The following is a 16435-nucleotide window of genomic DNA, read 5'->3' on the forward strand; positions in this document are numbered from 1 at the left end:
ACAGACTTGGGGTTTGATGTGTAGCTTTGTGATATTCAGCTTGTGTTTTAACATATGTATAAGTGCCATAATGGGGCGGTTTCCCTGACACAGATTAAGCCAAATCCTGGACTAAAAAGCACTGAGATGCTACGCTTAATCTGGATCTGGGAAACTGCCCCAATATTTTAACTCTTAGGGATAATTGTTATCGAGTATTTTTTGTCATAATGTGTATGCCTCTTTGGTGCGTGTGGGGTCAGCCAGCATTAAGTTAAATGAAAGTCATACCGTCTGGGAGTCAGCTGGTTTTAGGCTGCGCAAAGAACAGCAGACTAGTCACAAGTCCTGTTTGAGGGGAGGGGTGTGTCTGAGTTCTTAGTCTGTCTGTATGGAACAGACAAACACATTTTCTCGCTCTCTCACACACACAGTTCTGTTCTCTTCATCTCCCATCAAAGCAGTTTCCCAACTGACTAATAAAAGCAGGGTTTCACAGAGACCGACCAACTTTTCTCACGCTTGAAACCCGTGTCTATCTAGAGCTATACTGCTCTTGCTGCGTTGAATGGCGTCCTGAGTCTCGCTCTGCCTACTACTGTGAGTGATACCACCATTGAGATTATGTGCTGTGATTGTATGAAAACAGTGGGACTAAGATTGTGAATGGTTGTATGGTGTCAGTATTGGGTTAGTGCATGTAGTAGGATGTAGAAATCTGTTCGGTTGAGAAAGCGTGGGTTTTTAAGACGATGTGATTTGTATAGCGGTTGTGATTGTGTGTGGCCTTTTGAACAGGAGGTTGACTTAGTGATTAATAGTGGAATTTGGAGTTTGCACATGATTATGTGATCTGTGTATTCACTTGTGCATGTGTTAGGGACTGCTCTGACAGGACCCCTTCCTCCCCCTGTCCCAGGGAGTATGTGGTGGTTCCAGAGGGGGGTATGTGCCCTCCCTGCAGCCCTGGTCACCTGGTCCTTAGCCACCTTCGTTGTCAGTTATGTCACCGCTGTGCTGCTGGGCCACGTCGACCTACTAGTGCCCTACATCAGGTACTGGACCAGGGCCTGCCAACCTGTGTGTGTGTGTGTGTGTGTGTGTGTAGGGCAAATCTTAACTTCCACTTAGTCATGCATTGATGTCAATTGAAGTTGGGATTCGCTCCTATGAGAGGAAGATGATGCTTTTGGACAGTGCACCACAGTCGAGACAACTTCTGGCTTGTGCTATAAATAATTATAGGATGATTCCAATAGCTTTCAATACCAAAAGGTTTGAAGAACGCAAAAAAACGTTTGCCCAGTAATGGAAAGGTTGCTGGTTCAAATCCCCGAGCCGACCTAGGTGATAACTAAAATGTAAAAAATGTTGCCCTTTTGGTCCTGTGTTTAACAGAGATGATTGTGGTGTGTTTCCTTACAGTGATGCCAGCGCCGTGGTTCCCGAACGCTGTGTCTTTGGGTTCATGCTGAGCATCTCTTCCTTTTTAGGTAAAACAAAATGGACACACTATATCAGGTATAATAGTTAAGTGGTCCCAAAATAAAAGAGCAATGCAAACTCCTTTCACTAGAATTTAGTGACTGAAAATATTAAAGTGGGTGATAGTTTGCAGGAGGGATATGTCTCCTCTGTGACCGCTCAAACACAGACTTGATTGTATTCCAGGTTCAACATTTCCAGGGAATTGTCATGGTGGAGAAAGAGTGCCTTTGAATGTCAGCCAATGAAATGACTGTTGCATACAAATCTAGTTTCATAGATGTTATTTGTGAAGCAAAAAGTATGTGTTGGCCCTGTCAGACCTACCAGGGGATTGTGGAGGAATTAGTGTAATGGATGTGGCTTCGTTGTTAAATCAGTTAAGTGGGGGGCGTTTTGTCAGTGGTTCACACATTAAAGACCAAGTAAGAATCACTTAAGTTCATATTCTGTTAACTCCTACCCAAATAATGTTGTTGAATCATCCTCTGGTCGTATTTGTGGTCAAAATTAAATTGTAAAAAATAAATATTAAACTCCACCTCAGACAGTTTAAAAAATGCTTGCCATTTCCTCATGAGCTGGCCAATCAGTGGACTACTCGCATACATTTTATTCATGACTCATACGCCCACACCATTCCAACACAATCTGCTTTTGAACATACTTAAAGATGACGATGTTGAAATCGCTCTGCCATTTCCTGGTTGCAAAGAATGTACTTTGTGACAAAGCAAGTAGTGTAGCAATCATTGTACCATCTAAAACGCTGTGAAATATATTTTTCATAACCAGCTGTCTGAGCTGGTGTACAAAGCCGAAAGTAAATTACGCAAAAACGAAACTTAAGAACAGGAAGCATAGAAATAGCACACAGAACAGATCTATTGCTTCTTAGACTTGCTTTCAATTAATGAGATCTATAACATGTGAAGTTGGTCAGGTCACCCAAAAAGTTACTTATTTCAGCTTTAATTGCCATTTTTGGGAAGGAAGACTCGCTCATTGTAATTGGTAATATTTTATCAATCTGGAAACACTGGACAGTTACATTAAAACACACACTTCCCATTAATCTTGTGTCCATCCCTCTATATGTGGTTGACCCTGTAGGTGTAGCCACTGTCTATGTGCGATACAAGCATGTCCAGGCTCTGGCACTAGGGGGCGAGCTTAAACTGCATCGACTTAACTGTGCTGGCATGGTCCTGGGTATCATGAGCTCAGTGGGCATGTGCGTCGTCGCCAACTTCCAGGTACATACAGCATTGCCTACCCCACTTTTCCATTATAACTATCCTCTTATATAAATACCCAATTCCAAATCAACCCCTACCACCTATAAGCAATACTTTTGCCATATTGCTTACACTTATCATACCCTCTCAGATCTAGCATAGGGGGTAAGGACTGGTCGATTTGGAATTTGACGAAAGATACAGCTGTCAGTGTTGAGAAGGAACACACATTTCAGTGTCCTCCGAATGATGATGGGCATATCACCTCCTCTTCTCCCCCCCGCCCCCTCTCTTTCTCACCTCTTGAGTCAAAGTCCCTGGATTTTCTTCCTTCTGGAAAGTGTGAAAGCTTGGGTCAGGTATGAAATCCATTGCCACCTTTGCCCTTTTGCAGAAAACCACCATCATGTCAGTGCACCTGCTGGGGGCGGGGCTGACCTTTGGCTGCGGGGCGCTCTACATCCTGGTTCAGACGGGGGTGTCATACCACATGCAGCCTCGCTTCCACGGCCGAGACATCCTGTGGGCGCGCACCGCCATGGGGCTGTGGACAATGGCCAGCGTCATCATCTGTATCTTTCACCATACTAGCCTGACTCTGGAGCACACACAGAGCCGTGTACAAAGGAAAGTTGCAGACATTGACACATTAGAAGGGGATACAACAGTGGGGAACTGAATGGATTTCTGTTGAAAACAACCGTGGGAAAGCATTGCATTTTGGGGACAGTTGGACCACCTGTAGGACCAGTTTCCTGGGCTCAAATTAAGTCTACACGTGGACTAAAAAGCATGCTCATTGGTTTGGGGAAACTGACTCAGTCCTAGTTTAAGATCTGATACTGTATTGAAGTGTTACGTCTGTCCCTCAATATGACTACATCTTCCACTGCTGCAGTTCTAGCCCTTGACCCTTTCGCCCTCTCTCAGTGTTTGTGTCGTCAGCCATTCTGTTTGATGACCTACCAGGTGTGGACAGAAAAATACGCTGGAGACCAGAAGAAATGGTGGGCAAACATCAGGGTCCTCTACACTGTGATCCTACTAAATACTAAGATTGGAAATAGTGGCTACTAGTTTCTTCTATGTAGAGATTGTTGTCCAGCAGCACCCGAGGACAATGTGAAGTACGTACAAATACATATGAAGCACATAGGAATGCTACTTCCTACTAAAATACTAGAACATGGAGATCCTTTCCTTATTAATATATTGTCTAATATGGCTCAGCAAGAGACCATAATATCCCTTTGTCCCATATAATTTCCATAACAATGCTACTATATTGGTTGGTATTTTACAAATTGAACTTAAATCATAGTCTCTCATATTACCTTTATGTCAAATGTTTGAGTTTGTTTCTAATGGTTTCCTCTGGGGTCAATGGTGCCATACCTTGCAGGGTTACACAGCCCATCTGGTCAGTGCTGTGGCTGAGTGGTGTCTGGCCTTCTCCTTTATCTGCTTCTTCCTCACTTACATCCGCGATTTCCAGGTACGGTCTTCCTGCTATCCCTTCTCTCTCTGCTCACAACCAATGGCAAAGCAAAATAAACACTACCATTGCAAGATTTCATTCTCAGATCTGTTTTGTATAACAAATTACAAAATACATTTGTATGAATAGAGCTGAATGTGATACATTTAATATGTTACAGCTCATTCTCAGTTGTTTCATCAACTAAGGAAGATGGGTTGAATGGCGTCTCAGGTGTATTCATGTTCTTTGCTCCCCAGAAAATCCAGTTGCGGGTACAAGTTGTCATGCAGAGTAATCACTTGTACGACTACGCCCATTACAACGTGAGAGAGCATGCCCACCATGGAGAGCACTCGCCACTGCTAGCTGGGAGCGTCTGACTACACTGCCCCCTTCTGTGGCCACACTGCAGTCCCACCCCAGGAAAAGCATCTCTGTGCCCGGGAAATTACTTCCCTTCATCTCTTGCTAAATGGAAGGATTGAATAGGTTGGAACAATAATGCATTTGCCCACGTGATTTGGAGTCTGTAATTTAAGGAAAGGAGGTAAGAGGATGCCATTGGAGACTCAGCACTTCATCGACCGAACAACTGTGTTGTGTTCATTAGGTCACACAATGGAAAATTTGTTTCCTTATTGGATCAGTCCAGGCAGTCCCTCCCTGCTTCAGTTTGGGTCCTAATGAACACGAGTAAAGATATTTAGTGGGTCAAAATGTTAATTGAAAGTGTGATGCATCAGCTTTGACTTACGGTCCATGAGTTAGCTTTTTCTATATCTGTATTGTACAGCTTGCTGAAAACATTTCTGGCATTTTACTTTTCTACAAATAAATCTGTTTTTAATGACTTGTCAAAATAGCAATCTTTCCCTGTCTGACCTCTTGTGCATGTATGCACACACGTGCTTATTTGGCAACATCATTCTTGAACCTGACTGAAAAAACACAGGAAAGTAGGCGTAAAGGTTCACATAAAAAGATTCAAAGTCTTTATTAGAATTTTTTTCTGCTTAATCATAGCAAGTTCAGATGGTGACACATTTTTGAATCCAACACTCATTCTAACCAGTGGTCTTGTCAACCATCTATCATATACAGTAGCAACACATAAAATACCCACTGTTACCCCAACACATTAAAAACTATAAATACAAATTATTCAATTCCAATATTTACATCTCAAATCTATTTTATCACATCTACAGTAAATCCCTTATATACACAACCATAGTATCTTGTGAATACACTGTAAACGAGGCTATCTCTTCTTTGCCTTCTCTCTTTTCTTCTTTTCCTGGTATTCAACAATCTTTCTGTGGAAAATTCCTGAAAAGACGAGGGGGTGACGATAAATGAGTAAATGAATGATAAGCGAACAAGAGGCATGTTATCCCCCAAGAACAACCCGGCTTCATTATCAAACTTTAGATATGTTATATAGCTTTCAAATTCTCATGTTATGTAAGTATGTATTAAAGCTCTCACGCCTCGAGGCGAGTGGGCCTTCTCACCTTGCTGGAGGCTCGCTGGCTGCTGCTGCTCCAACTCTTGGATAAACAGGTCAAACATTTGGGTCTGGAGGAACTTCTTGACAAAGTGCCGCGTGGTCTTGGACTCGATAGCCTTGTAGAAGGCCCTGCTCTGAAACACCCCCGGCTGCCCGTTTCCTTTCCGCGTCACGTATGAGGCAAAATGGCCGACAGTCTTCACGAAGAAGGGCAGGAAGGCTTCCGAGACCACCGTGTTCAGCTCCTCCACAGCTGCGTGGGAAATGGTACACACACACACACATGTTTAGCCACAGTCCAGGTGGTTTCAACCAAGGTGTGTTATTTGGCTGTGCTCGTGAGCCATAACGTTGACCTTTCACCTTGTGTGCGAACAACCAGTCTCTTATGACATGCTAATTTTCCTAAACCTCACATTACTTTGAAAGGATCAAAGAGAGCATAAAACAATCTATATTCAAAGGTTACAGTTAATTCATCAGTATGGCCATCCGCACACCTGAGCAATGCAATCTCTTGAATAAAGAAAGAAAGAAAATATCCCATGCAACAGCTCTTTTTCCTCTTGCAAAAACATCTGATAAACCTATTTTCCAATTGTGAAATCAACAAAACTAAAATGCACATCTTATAAAGCTGTTTTCCGTTTGTTCAGGCATTGGTTTCAAAGGCTATCAAAATATACTCACTGGCTTTTTCTTTCCTATTTCTTAGTGCCTGCAGTATTTCATCTTGGAGCTTAGGGGGCAGAATATACTTCTCATCTCCGCTCTATAAAACAGTTACAATAGTCAATGGTATGACAAAGCAAAACTCCCGTTTCCCTCATAGTATTAAGTGCAAAACAGTACAAATAATAAACTGAATTAATTAAAAAGAGCATACAAGGCATAAATGTTTTTTTTTATGCACATTTAGGCCATTGCTCCACTCTCGAGACTACACACTTACTTGAACTAGGAAAGTGTCCCCCTTATCCTCTGACAAGTCCACAACAAGCAGCTGTGTTGGGGAAAACAGAGCCTACAATCATTATTCCAACACCAATCCATCACTATTACTACCAAGACTCTCAAACTTCCCATCCAGTCATTCAGGGGCTCTTTCTCAATCTTTCCTTGATTCCTCACATCTTCCTCAAAATGCATTGGAGGTCTGAGGCTAGGGACCTTGGACCATCTCCTCCAATACATTGTGAAGGAGGTGAGGAATCAATGAAATAAATTGAGATAGAGCCAAGGTCTGATCCAGGAACAACCCCTTAGCCCCTACCCCCTGACTCTTCCTGTGCTTTCAGTCAAATAGGATAGCAGACTTCTATCCAGTCTTTTCAGATATATACATGGGGTTTAGGTGTTGTTTCTGGACAGGGCCCCATGTCATTAGTTCTATGTTTGACATTTAACTGGTAATGTGCTAACTTTGTTGTAGTCTCACTATTTATTTTCAAAGCCTAGGGGAGAAGAAGTGTATTGTTTGTGTAGTGTGACAAGGTGAAAGCTGTATTTTGTTATGATTTAAGTATGCATTTAACTGTAAGGAAATTAAATAAATCAAAAATAAATCACAGGGCCATCCTTCCAAATCTCGTCGACGCAACTATTAGAAGTCACTATTGGATTTTTGTGTTTTAATGTCTGGCTGTTAACACTCACATTTGATTGGCTCTGAGAAGACATGCCATATCCCCTCAGTAGAGACATTTCACTTTTATTGTTTTGTCCGTGCCTCTTTTCCTACCATCTAGGACAAATGTTTTAGTAGCCTATGCAGTGTTATTGTCCCCCACGATGAAATCGGGGAGGGGACTGTGGATCTGTCTCCGTCCATTCGTATCTTAGTCACACGCGATATCTCTAGACAGCACTGGCATGATTTTGGCTAAACTTGGGTGAATGATGCCATAGAGATCCGGCATTAACAAAATGACACGGATTGGCCTAAGGCAGGGGCTATAGTAATGAACTGAAATGTGCTAGTCACATAACTCAACTGGCCTAAGGGGGGGCTGCATCATTCGTGGGGGACGACATGTTTACTGTTGCTTTGGGTTTTTTGTATCTTATGTTAGGCATCTTGTTGCAAGTCAGTCAAATGTTCAGAAACCACCTCTGTTTGGAGTTTGACCCATGCAAAAATATGTGATTGGTTTGAAAAGTGGGAAATCATCATTAAGAGTTCATCTCGATTCCACCCCCCCCCCTTTTTTTTTTTTTTTTTTTTAAAGAGTTTTCCTGCCGACAACTTCCCAAGGCTTTCGTAACAAACGTGAGCGAAGCCAACATTTCTGTAACATTATCACAGGTGGGGGTGACTCACGTCGCTCTGGTCCGTGACCTGTTCCAGGAGCCGCTTCTGTACTCCCAGCAGGTAGGGGGTGGGGGCCATGACCACGTCAATGAGGATCTCGGGGACGATGGAGATGAAGGTGTGCTGCCAGGTGAAGGGGTAGAGCAGGGCGACCACGGCGTGGATCACCTGGGACAGGGTGCTGAGGAGAGACAGAAGTTAGACGTATTCAGTGCGTGTATGTGTCAGGGGAACCAGTTCAAGGACCAGAACCAAAAACAAAAGTCACCCATACTGTTCCAGAACCAAACTGTTATTTAAAAAGCATGAGAACCGGTTAACGTTATTTTAAAGTTCCAAGCATTTTTTTCTAGTCCCACAAAAAAAACACAACAAAGCACCTATGCAAAGCCCTCGCTCTGTCACTCAGAAATGTATTCCAGTGTCTGCCTGCCAGCTGATAGTGTGCTCTTAGGCTACCTGCCCCTCCCCATCCAAAGCATAGGCTACTATAGTGACGTTAAGAGCGTGATTCAGAAGATAGATTTTTTGATTAGCTTGAGATGAATGGATTAACTTTTTCAAAGCTAGTTAAGGATACCATAGGCCTAGATATCGCGGTTCACGTTGGGAACAAAAAAATAAGTAAGACAAGCACGCTTGTTTGCTAGTTAACTCAAAGGACATTCAAAGTTCCTCCATAAAAGCCGCTCCTCCTAGGTAGAATTCACTGATTGGTGAAGTAATTTAATGAGCTAAATGTAAAACAAAAAGCTTTATCACAGGTTAAAAAAATGAACGATATAAACCAGTACTTTTTGAGGGTTTGAACCGGTTCACTACTTTATTTCGCTGGTCGGAACAGTGCAACGGAACAACAAAAATTGAGGTTCTGTTCAAAATGAAACGATGGAACCAAAATTATTTTTCAAACCCCTGGTATGTGTGTCACTGTGTGAACAATGAACTTCTGATACCCCCTTGAAGCTTCTCATTGTGATTTTAGGTTTTTATTTCTGAGTGGTCCTCAACGTGTAATCAGCATCTCGTTTCATATTCATATGCAATGACGTTTTTATAATATGCTCCCATTGACAGAGTTGATGCATTCGTCTCAGATGACTATGTTGATTTGACTAGTAAGTAATAGCCTGCGTGTCTGTGCGTGCAGTACCTGAGCTCCTCTGCTATGAAGACGATGCGTCGCTCCATAACGGCGGCAGCGAACACGAGCAGAACCTCCTCGTCCGTCAAGCAGCGAAAGAGTGTGCGGAAGTCCACATGCTCTAGCCATGAGTCCAACGGCCGCGTCAGACTGATGATCTGGATGGGAGAGAGTCAATTCTTATCTACATGTCACCATTGTTACCAAGATGTTATGTACATGTCACCAACATGTCAAGAACATGTTATGTACAGTAAATGATACCACCGTCACCAACCGACCGCTACTGCTATCAACGTGGATGTTTCTCAACTCTTGGAACTGTGTGCTAGTTTTCATGACATCCAATTATAACCAATTATTCCAATCCTAGCATTTTGCTACAGTGTTCCCAAATGAATATGACCCAGGTCTCAAGGAACAGCATGTCATTGTGCTATGCCAACTTAGCCATGTGGCTACATCGGACAAATCAGGGTGCTAACCTCAGTGCCTTTGTCGGGGATGAAGCTCTTGATCTTGACTGTGTTGCCTGGGGCGGGGAACGCCGCCTCCCTCAGGCTTTGCATGAACGGGTAGATCATCGCCATGGAGATCTGGCGCCGCTTCTCCACCTCGTCAAAGATCTGCGTTAGAAAAAGACAGGAATAATCCAACTCCATCATGTGATTTTGCACCACCGGAATAAAATAATTAGCCTACACAATTTCCTGGGTGACCTTTTTCAAGACAGAGACTGACAAACCCCAATAAATGGTGTGGCAGTAATAAGTATATGATGAACTGTGGGGCTTAGTATTTCCAGTAGCCTAAGGGACAGTTTGGTGGTGATGTGTGTCAATATTCACTTCACAAGACTTGGGGCACCACTGAAAGGCAGCAAATTATGAACAAAACAAATACAGCGACTTGGATCACTGACAGGGGCTAATGATAAAGGGCCACTAAGGGAGAGAAGGTATGAACTGTGCTGCAAATAGGGCATTTCAAAACCCAAAGACCAGTCTAAGAGGCTCAAACTCGATTCAGAGTAATTTGCAAGTACCATAACACACTCTTACATAAACAGTAGTTATGAGAAATTCAATCCAATTTCACACCGATTAGCGTTATGAACGGCTGTCAGATTTACAAGAGGTCCCCATCACTTTCAGTTCCACATCAGTGGAGGAGTGTCTTCTTCTTGTAGTTTTTTTCCGATAGGGGAGATTGTACAAAAGTTATGTGCTGTTGACATTTTCAAGGGAGAACTGGGATAAGTGAGGACTACCTTTTCTCTTTAAAGAGAAAGTACACTTCATGAAAGATAAGAGTTGCCATTTCATCTAGAATGTTTTTAAGTTTAGCTGGTTAATTAAGAATGGACAGAAAATCCTGGCTAACAATTTTGAAGCATGTTGCAATGCTAGTGGAAATGGCTTGTATCTCTTTAAAATCTGAGCACGTGTGGTGTTATCCAATGTTGGCTTAATTCCTTTTTTACCACGTGCACAATGTTGTCAGCATGATTCCTAACTGAAGGTCCAAGTAGAGATTTACTCAGAAGTATGAAGCATCGTTACAGCCAGGGATCCTCCCAGTTCAACTCATCCAGGCTTACGTCTCTGGGTAAAACACTCATTTCTGACAGCCGAAAGCCAATGACCTTTGAGGCGTGTTACCTTGGAGAACAGTCCGAAACAAGCCAACCTGCTAATGATGCAGTAGGCCTCAGGTGGGCGAGCGCCGTTGCCATGGGGCTAGACGAGAACAATGGAGAAACAGAGAGAGAGAGAGACAGATAATGGGCATGGCATTCACTGCACTATAAATAATCTCAAGTGAAAACCCAAAGTTAAACATACCAGTAGCCTCCTACAGTATCCGTTCCTTCTGCTGCCGTCGATCTCAGTCAAGACAAATGAGAATGTCTCACTAGAGGGAACAAGTGAGAGAGAAAGTAAGTCTATTGGTAGCTTTAAGACATCAACATTGGAATGACTCAACAATACACCCATCTTTCCAAATTGATGGTGATCCTTCATATTGGGTGCAGTGTTACCTGTGGTACTCTGTTAGGGGGGCCCAGTTGATGCCCTCAGGGAAACAGAAGAGTGTGATAGCCTTCAGGGTCTTTTCCTCCTCCTCTCTTTGGAATCTCACCATCCCATCCCTCTGAGAAAGAGAGTGCGAGAGAGCAAGAGAGAGAGAGATTAACAGAGGGAGAGAGGGAAAGAGAGGGCAACAGAGAAATGGAGAGAAAGACCAATATATTTGTCAGAGGGATGTAACTTGGGCTCTTTCTCAATTAATCTTTATTCAATTCCTCTCTCCTTGCCTCAAAACGCAAGAAGGTCCTAGGGGAGAGACCTTAGACCTTCTCCTCCAATACAGTTGAGGAGGAGGTGAGGAGATGGGAAGCGAGGAATCGCGTAAAGACAAATTTAAATAGAGCCCAATTACATCCCTCTGACAAAGAGCTCTCCCTTTACAGGAAGACGTCATGTGACGTTGAAACGTCAGTATATCTAATGGAATAAAGCCTGGAATTAAAAAAATCTTAATAATCTTCCGTGCTGAAGGCCTACCTGAATTCTTCTCTCCTACCTCCCTCTGACTATTCAATGACTTCCCTTGCGCTTTTCATTTCTTACCCACATTTTTCTTCCTTTTCCCTTTTGGGAGGCATGCAGCGTTTATACTAATTAGCGGACTCACTTTGGGGAACTGGTAGGTGATCTGTGGCTCGTAGGCCCCCTCTTTGGATTTCTTGAGGCTGACCACAACCAAGTACTCAAAGAAGTACTGCCCACTCATGTAGCGCTGCTCCTTGGCTGGGGTGTCCACAGGAGCTGGCTCCAAAGACTCCTGAAGGGGTGGCTCCTTCATCACCCCTGTCGGGACAACAGAGTGTTGAGCCAGAGGCTTACTAATAACATATAGTAAAATCAAAGGCTTATGGTCTGGGTAGCTCAGCTGATTAGACCATGGTGCCAGCAGCAACAAGGCAGCAGGTTCTATCCCCGTACCGGACACATTACATCTTACTGATCATAACATTTCAGTACTTTTCAATAAATCTCTGTTGTAAGAAATATTTGAAAATACAATATCCACTTGAGGGTGAAAACAAACAACCCTTTTGAATATCTCTCCCTTTCCCCCCCTTCCACTGTGCTTCCTAGGCAGCAACAGATATACAGTATCAGTTACAATAGAAAAAGTATTGCTGCTCATTGCCTGAGGGAGAATCCCAGGAATGTGGCCAATAAAAATGGTATCCGGTTTGTTTGTTACTTTTCCAACACGGAATATTGAATTGAACTCAACTCATGTGCTGGTGCTGACAACCCCAAATCAAAAAACACAATGGCTGAGATTTGCAAAACTCAATACAGGTCGACTGACAAATACCTGTGCTGCCGTTGCACCATACAATCTGCACCATACAATGTGATTCCAGCCATAAGGATTTGTGTGAATATAACAGCTATGATCGGTGAATGTTTTTCCAACAACTTATACAATTATATTAAAAATGTATATTACATTTATTACCACTATGAATTGAAAATACTTATCATTACTAGCCAGAAGACACTTATTATTCTGAGATACTTATAATACATGCATGTTATTTATGCATTATTAATGAGAACAACCACATACCAGCAAAGTGAAAAAAGGCGCAACAGACACCATGCTAAAATAAAAAAAATGGAATGTTTTGCGAGGTTTCTAAGTATATGAGTACCAGCCTGTTTTAAAAGATTCTTATCAAGGGGTTTCTGAGATGTGAAATGATGACGCATTTAGTTCTTAATCTACTTATTGTCTAGAAACTAAGGACAAGCCCATCCCCCACCAACCTCTGCCACATGGTGTGTTTACAGTTGGGTAAACCCTGCAGCAGTTTGACAGAGGACCTGCTGAACAGCAAACAACACCAAAGATAAATATTGGCTAATCTTTTCTCTCCTCAGGGTTTTGTGAAAATGTTACGGGTCTCTTGCTTTTTTTTTTTCCATTGCTCCTTAGAAATAATAGTAGAGCCGGGCTGCCCAGACAAGTTCTTTGTGCTGCACTGCCGCACACACTCACAAACTCAGTCTGTCTCTCGCACGGACACACACACAAAAGAACCGTTCTGTGACTCAGCCTACTGTGACAGGTTTAACCTCCAACTGCTTTTACCATGGCAACAGTCCCTGTGTAAGGCATGACTAACCCATTACACTCCACATTTAATATACAGTACCAGTCAAAGGTTTGGACACCTACTCATTCAAGGGTTTTTCTTTATTTTTACAATTTTCTACATTGTAGAATAATAGTGAAGACATCCAAACTATGAAATACACATATGTATCATGTAGTAAGCAAAAAAGTATTAAACAAATCAAATATATTTTACATTTTTCAAAGTAGCCACCCTTTGCCTTGATGACAGCTTTGCGCATTCCTGGCATTCTCTCAATCAGCTTCATGAGGAATGCTTTTCCAACAGTCTTGAAGAAGTTCCCACATATGCTGAGCACTTGTTGGCTGCTTTTCCTTCACTCTGCAGTCCAGTGATAAAGCTAAGCTAAACAAATGCATTACTGGGTCTGCAATAACGTAGAGGTAATTGGCACAACTGGAAAACCAAATCAATCATAACTAGGGCTGTGGCTTTTATGAAATTGTCAGCCGGTGATTGTCAAGCAAATAACTGCCAGTCTCATGGTAATTGACCGTTAATTAACAAACACATTTAGCATCTCTTGGCTTCCACGCATAGTCTACTCGCCACTGACGCAGACCTTAAAAAGTTTAACAAATTCTTTGAATATACTGTAGCCTACATCATCACAATGAACCCATTATTTTAGACAGGTCTAAAGAAACATGAGGTGAAGAAAATGTAGTCTATTTCAGAAGAACAGAATAGCATACTCTGAGTTGTCCTTATGTTAAGCCCTGATATGGTTATACCATTTGGCTGTGGGCTACATTAGTTCATTTAGCAGACAAGATTTGCTTAAAATTCTGTGGCATTATTTTTTATTATTTTAGAGTATAAAGAATACAATTGAACATAGCTGAATAAAATCGAAAGGATATTTTCTCCAAACGATTTCCAAGGTAGTGCACGTGGCTACTCTGTGTTGAGCGGTTAACAAAGAAACAGGTTCTCCTATATGCTTCATTTAGAGTTATTTATGCAACTTTAGTTGATTTTTAATACATTAATACAGTCTGCATGATGCGACTAATGATGATTTGAAAAAAGTTGCATGAAAGGCATGAGCTCTGATTTGTTTCTTGTGCAGGCTGCACACACTTCATCAGTCTCTGATTCCCAATTTGACAAGCACTTGATAATATTCTCACCAGCCCTCGAATTTCCCAGTGGCATCCCCCTTGTGTGGCCGTAATGCCCCCAAAAGAATCCATGCCTTTTGCGGCCAAAGTGGCCGTTGTGCCCTTGGGCTGAATATAATAATTATAATTCCCTTCTCCTGGCTGCCATGCACCGAAGAACCTAACACTCACATGGCTCTCTCAGATATCTCAATTCTTATTAGCCAATGCCTGTCACGTGACCAGGTCCTTCTCACAGGCATCTCAGCTAAGAAATAGGCTACAAGTGAAGACAAAGACATCGGGGACGCAACTGCATGCATCCCTCTTATCAAATTCCGAGGTGCATATTGAAGATGTTAGATGGACTGTCCACATTTAGCCTACTTTTTGTCAGCCAACAAGATGAGTAGGCCTAATGAACAGCAAAAGCACTAGTCTGTGTCAATGACTACCCCCCATAGTTAAAAAGTTTACCTATTCTATTGGACAACTTGTCCTTCTGTGCAATAAATATATATTCCAAACATACTCTGGGACAGGTGTGGGATGCGATAGATCCCAAATTAATACAACCACTCATCTCAATTTTGTTTTTTTAAAGCAATGAGGCTGATGTACTAGATCAGAACGTTTAGCTTAAAATGTTGATAAACTATTAGCCTATTTCTTCACATTCTAAGTGCAGCAATGCGCACATGGCTGTAGGCTATAAGCGCAAATGTTCCAAAATGGAATCAATTAGAGGGAATACACTGTTCTCAAAAGTGACCGCAAATGCGATTATGCATGTAATGCTTTATTATAAAAAGGTGCCTTTAAAATATATATATATTTTTTTAAGTATCTTCCCCAAACTTGAAATTCACGTGCTGCCTATGTATGCCAGTTAGGCTCTACACTGGTTGTAAAGCAGATTAATGTGCTTATTTTAAGAAGTTATTTGGACACTTTAGTTGTGAATGATGCCCAGCGTGTTTGTATCACAAGTGATAATACATCATTCACAAGTGATAGGCTAATATTGTCACCCATCAGACTATTCTTAAATTGAATGTCTTCACATATACCAAATAATATATGTGTGAAATTAGTTTTGATTAAGAATGGACCATTATCATGCACCTGTCTAGGAACAGGGGCATTGGAAAACAAATCTGCGCACTTAAATAGCGAATCGAGGACACTTTTCCCGTGGTTCATTTTCATGCCAGCCAGGTAGGCTATACTCCTGTTGTAAAGCGAAGCAATGTGCTTATTATTAGGAAAGTTGATAAATAAAGTAGTCCTAGCCTATAGAAAGCTGATGGGATCCTCCTTTTTAATAGAGATATTCTCACGCAACTCTCATGAAGTGTTTGATTTGATTTTCCAAAACATTTGCATTGATGTCAGAGTGATCAGAGGGACAATAGAGTACAAGGCAATTAAGCAAGTTTGGTGGGCTACTAATGACCATCAGCAGCATCAGAGCTTGGAAAATCCTAGTTACCGTAACTAAACGGTCAAACGGAATTTGACTGCGGTCAAACGGAATTTGACTGCGGTCAACACTAGACTTGCACCTATCCATTCTCATTCAGTGTCACACTTGTCAAAGATCTAATTTACTTTGGAGTTAGGCAAACCTGTTGGTCCTGTCTAAAAAAAATGACACCTAGCTAGACAGAGTGTAAGGTGAGGCCATTACCTCTGCTTAGCCCACATCCATCCAATCATTTCAGATCTACTGTACACAAATGCCTATGCCCTAGGTGGGTAGGGGTTATTTCTGGACGGGGCCTTGGTTTTGGTAAATTAGGAAGTATTGTGTGTGAAATAGGAAGTACTTAATAGAAAACAAGAAGTGTTTCTAAGTAACAAAGTGTTTCTGTGGAGCCTTATATAGGGATGTTAATGATTAACCATGAATCGGTTAGCCACTGAAAATACATTTGACCAGTCATGCTTATCAGTCTGTAGGTTA

The 16435-nt window shown here is 42.0% G+C and overlaps 2 protein-coding genes across 6 annotated transcripts in view; one reads left to right on the forward strand and one right to left on the reverse strand.

The window, feature by feature from the left end:
• Positions 1 to 405: 405 nt before the first annotated feature.
• On the forward strand, positions 406 to 5048 carry dram2a (DNA-damage regulated autophagy modulator 2a). Of its 2 annotated transcripts, none has more exons than XM_014146087.3 (8): positions 406 to 579; positions 860 to 1034; positions 1405 to 1472; positions 2578 to 2720; positions 3097 to 3274; positions 3633 to 3709; positions 4105 to 4197; positions 4440 to 5048. In XM_014146087.3, exons 2-8 carry the CDS (start codon positions 904 to 906, stop codon positions 4560 to 4562), a joined length of 813 nt encoding a protein of 270 aa, XP_014001562.1. In that variant the 5' UTR covers positions 406 to 579; positions 860 to 903; the 3' UTR covers positions 4563 to 5048. The 2 variants fall into 2 exon arrangements, with proteins under 2 accessions (XP_014001562.1, XP_014001563.1); XM_014146088.3 differs by having other exon boundaries at positions 418 to 579; positions 899 to 1034.
• A 103-nt stretch (positions 5049 to 5151) lies between these two features.
• LOC100196103 (DENN domain-containing protein 2D) overlaps positions 5152 to 16435 on the reverse strand; it is a 36260-nt gene continuing 24976 nt past the window's right edge. For all 4 annotated transcript variants that reach the window (XM_045696041.2, XM_014146082.3, XM_045696042.2 and 1 more), the window contains 11 exons: positions 11845 to 12020; positions 11189 to 11301; positions 10992 to 11061; positions 10809 to 10886; positions 9633 to 9773; positions 9157 to 9305; positions 8013 to 8184; positions 6645 to 6695; positions 6383 to 6464; positions 5697 to 5945; positions 5152 to 5511 (listed from right to left, as the gene is read on the reverse strand). In XM_045696041.2, coding sequence (XP_045551997.1) covers positions 5444 to 5511; positions 5697 to 5945; positions 6383 to 6464; positions 6645 to 6695; positions 8013 to 8184; positions 9157 to 9305; positions 9633 to 9773; positions 10809 to 10886; positions 10992 to 11061; positions 11189 to 11301; positions 11845 to 12020 — 1349 coding nt within the window. In that variant the 3' untranslated portion in view covers positions 5152 to 5443. The remainder of the gene's footprint in view (positions 5512 to 5696; positions 5946 to 6382; positions 6465 to 6644; positions 6696 to 8012; positions 8185 to 9156; positions 9306 to 9632; positions 9774 to 10808; positions 10887 to 10991; positions 11062 to 11188; positions 11302 to 11844; positions 12021 to 16435) is intronic.

Source organism: Salmo salar, chromosome 15, assembly GCF_965601325.2.
Source record: "Salmo salar chromosome 15, fSalSal1, whole genome shotgun sequence".
Taxonomy (NCBI): domain Eukaryota; kingdom Metazoa; phylum Chordata; class Actinopteri; order Salmoniformes; family Salmonidae; genus Salmo; species Salmo salar.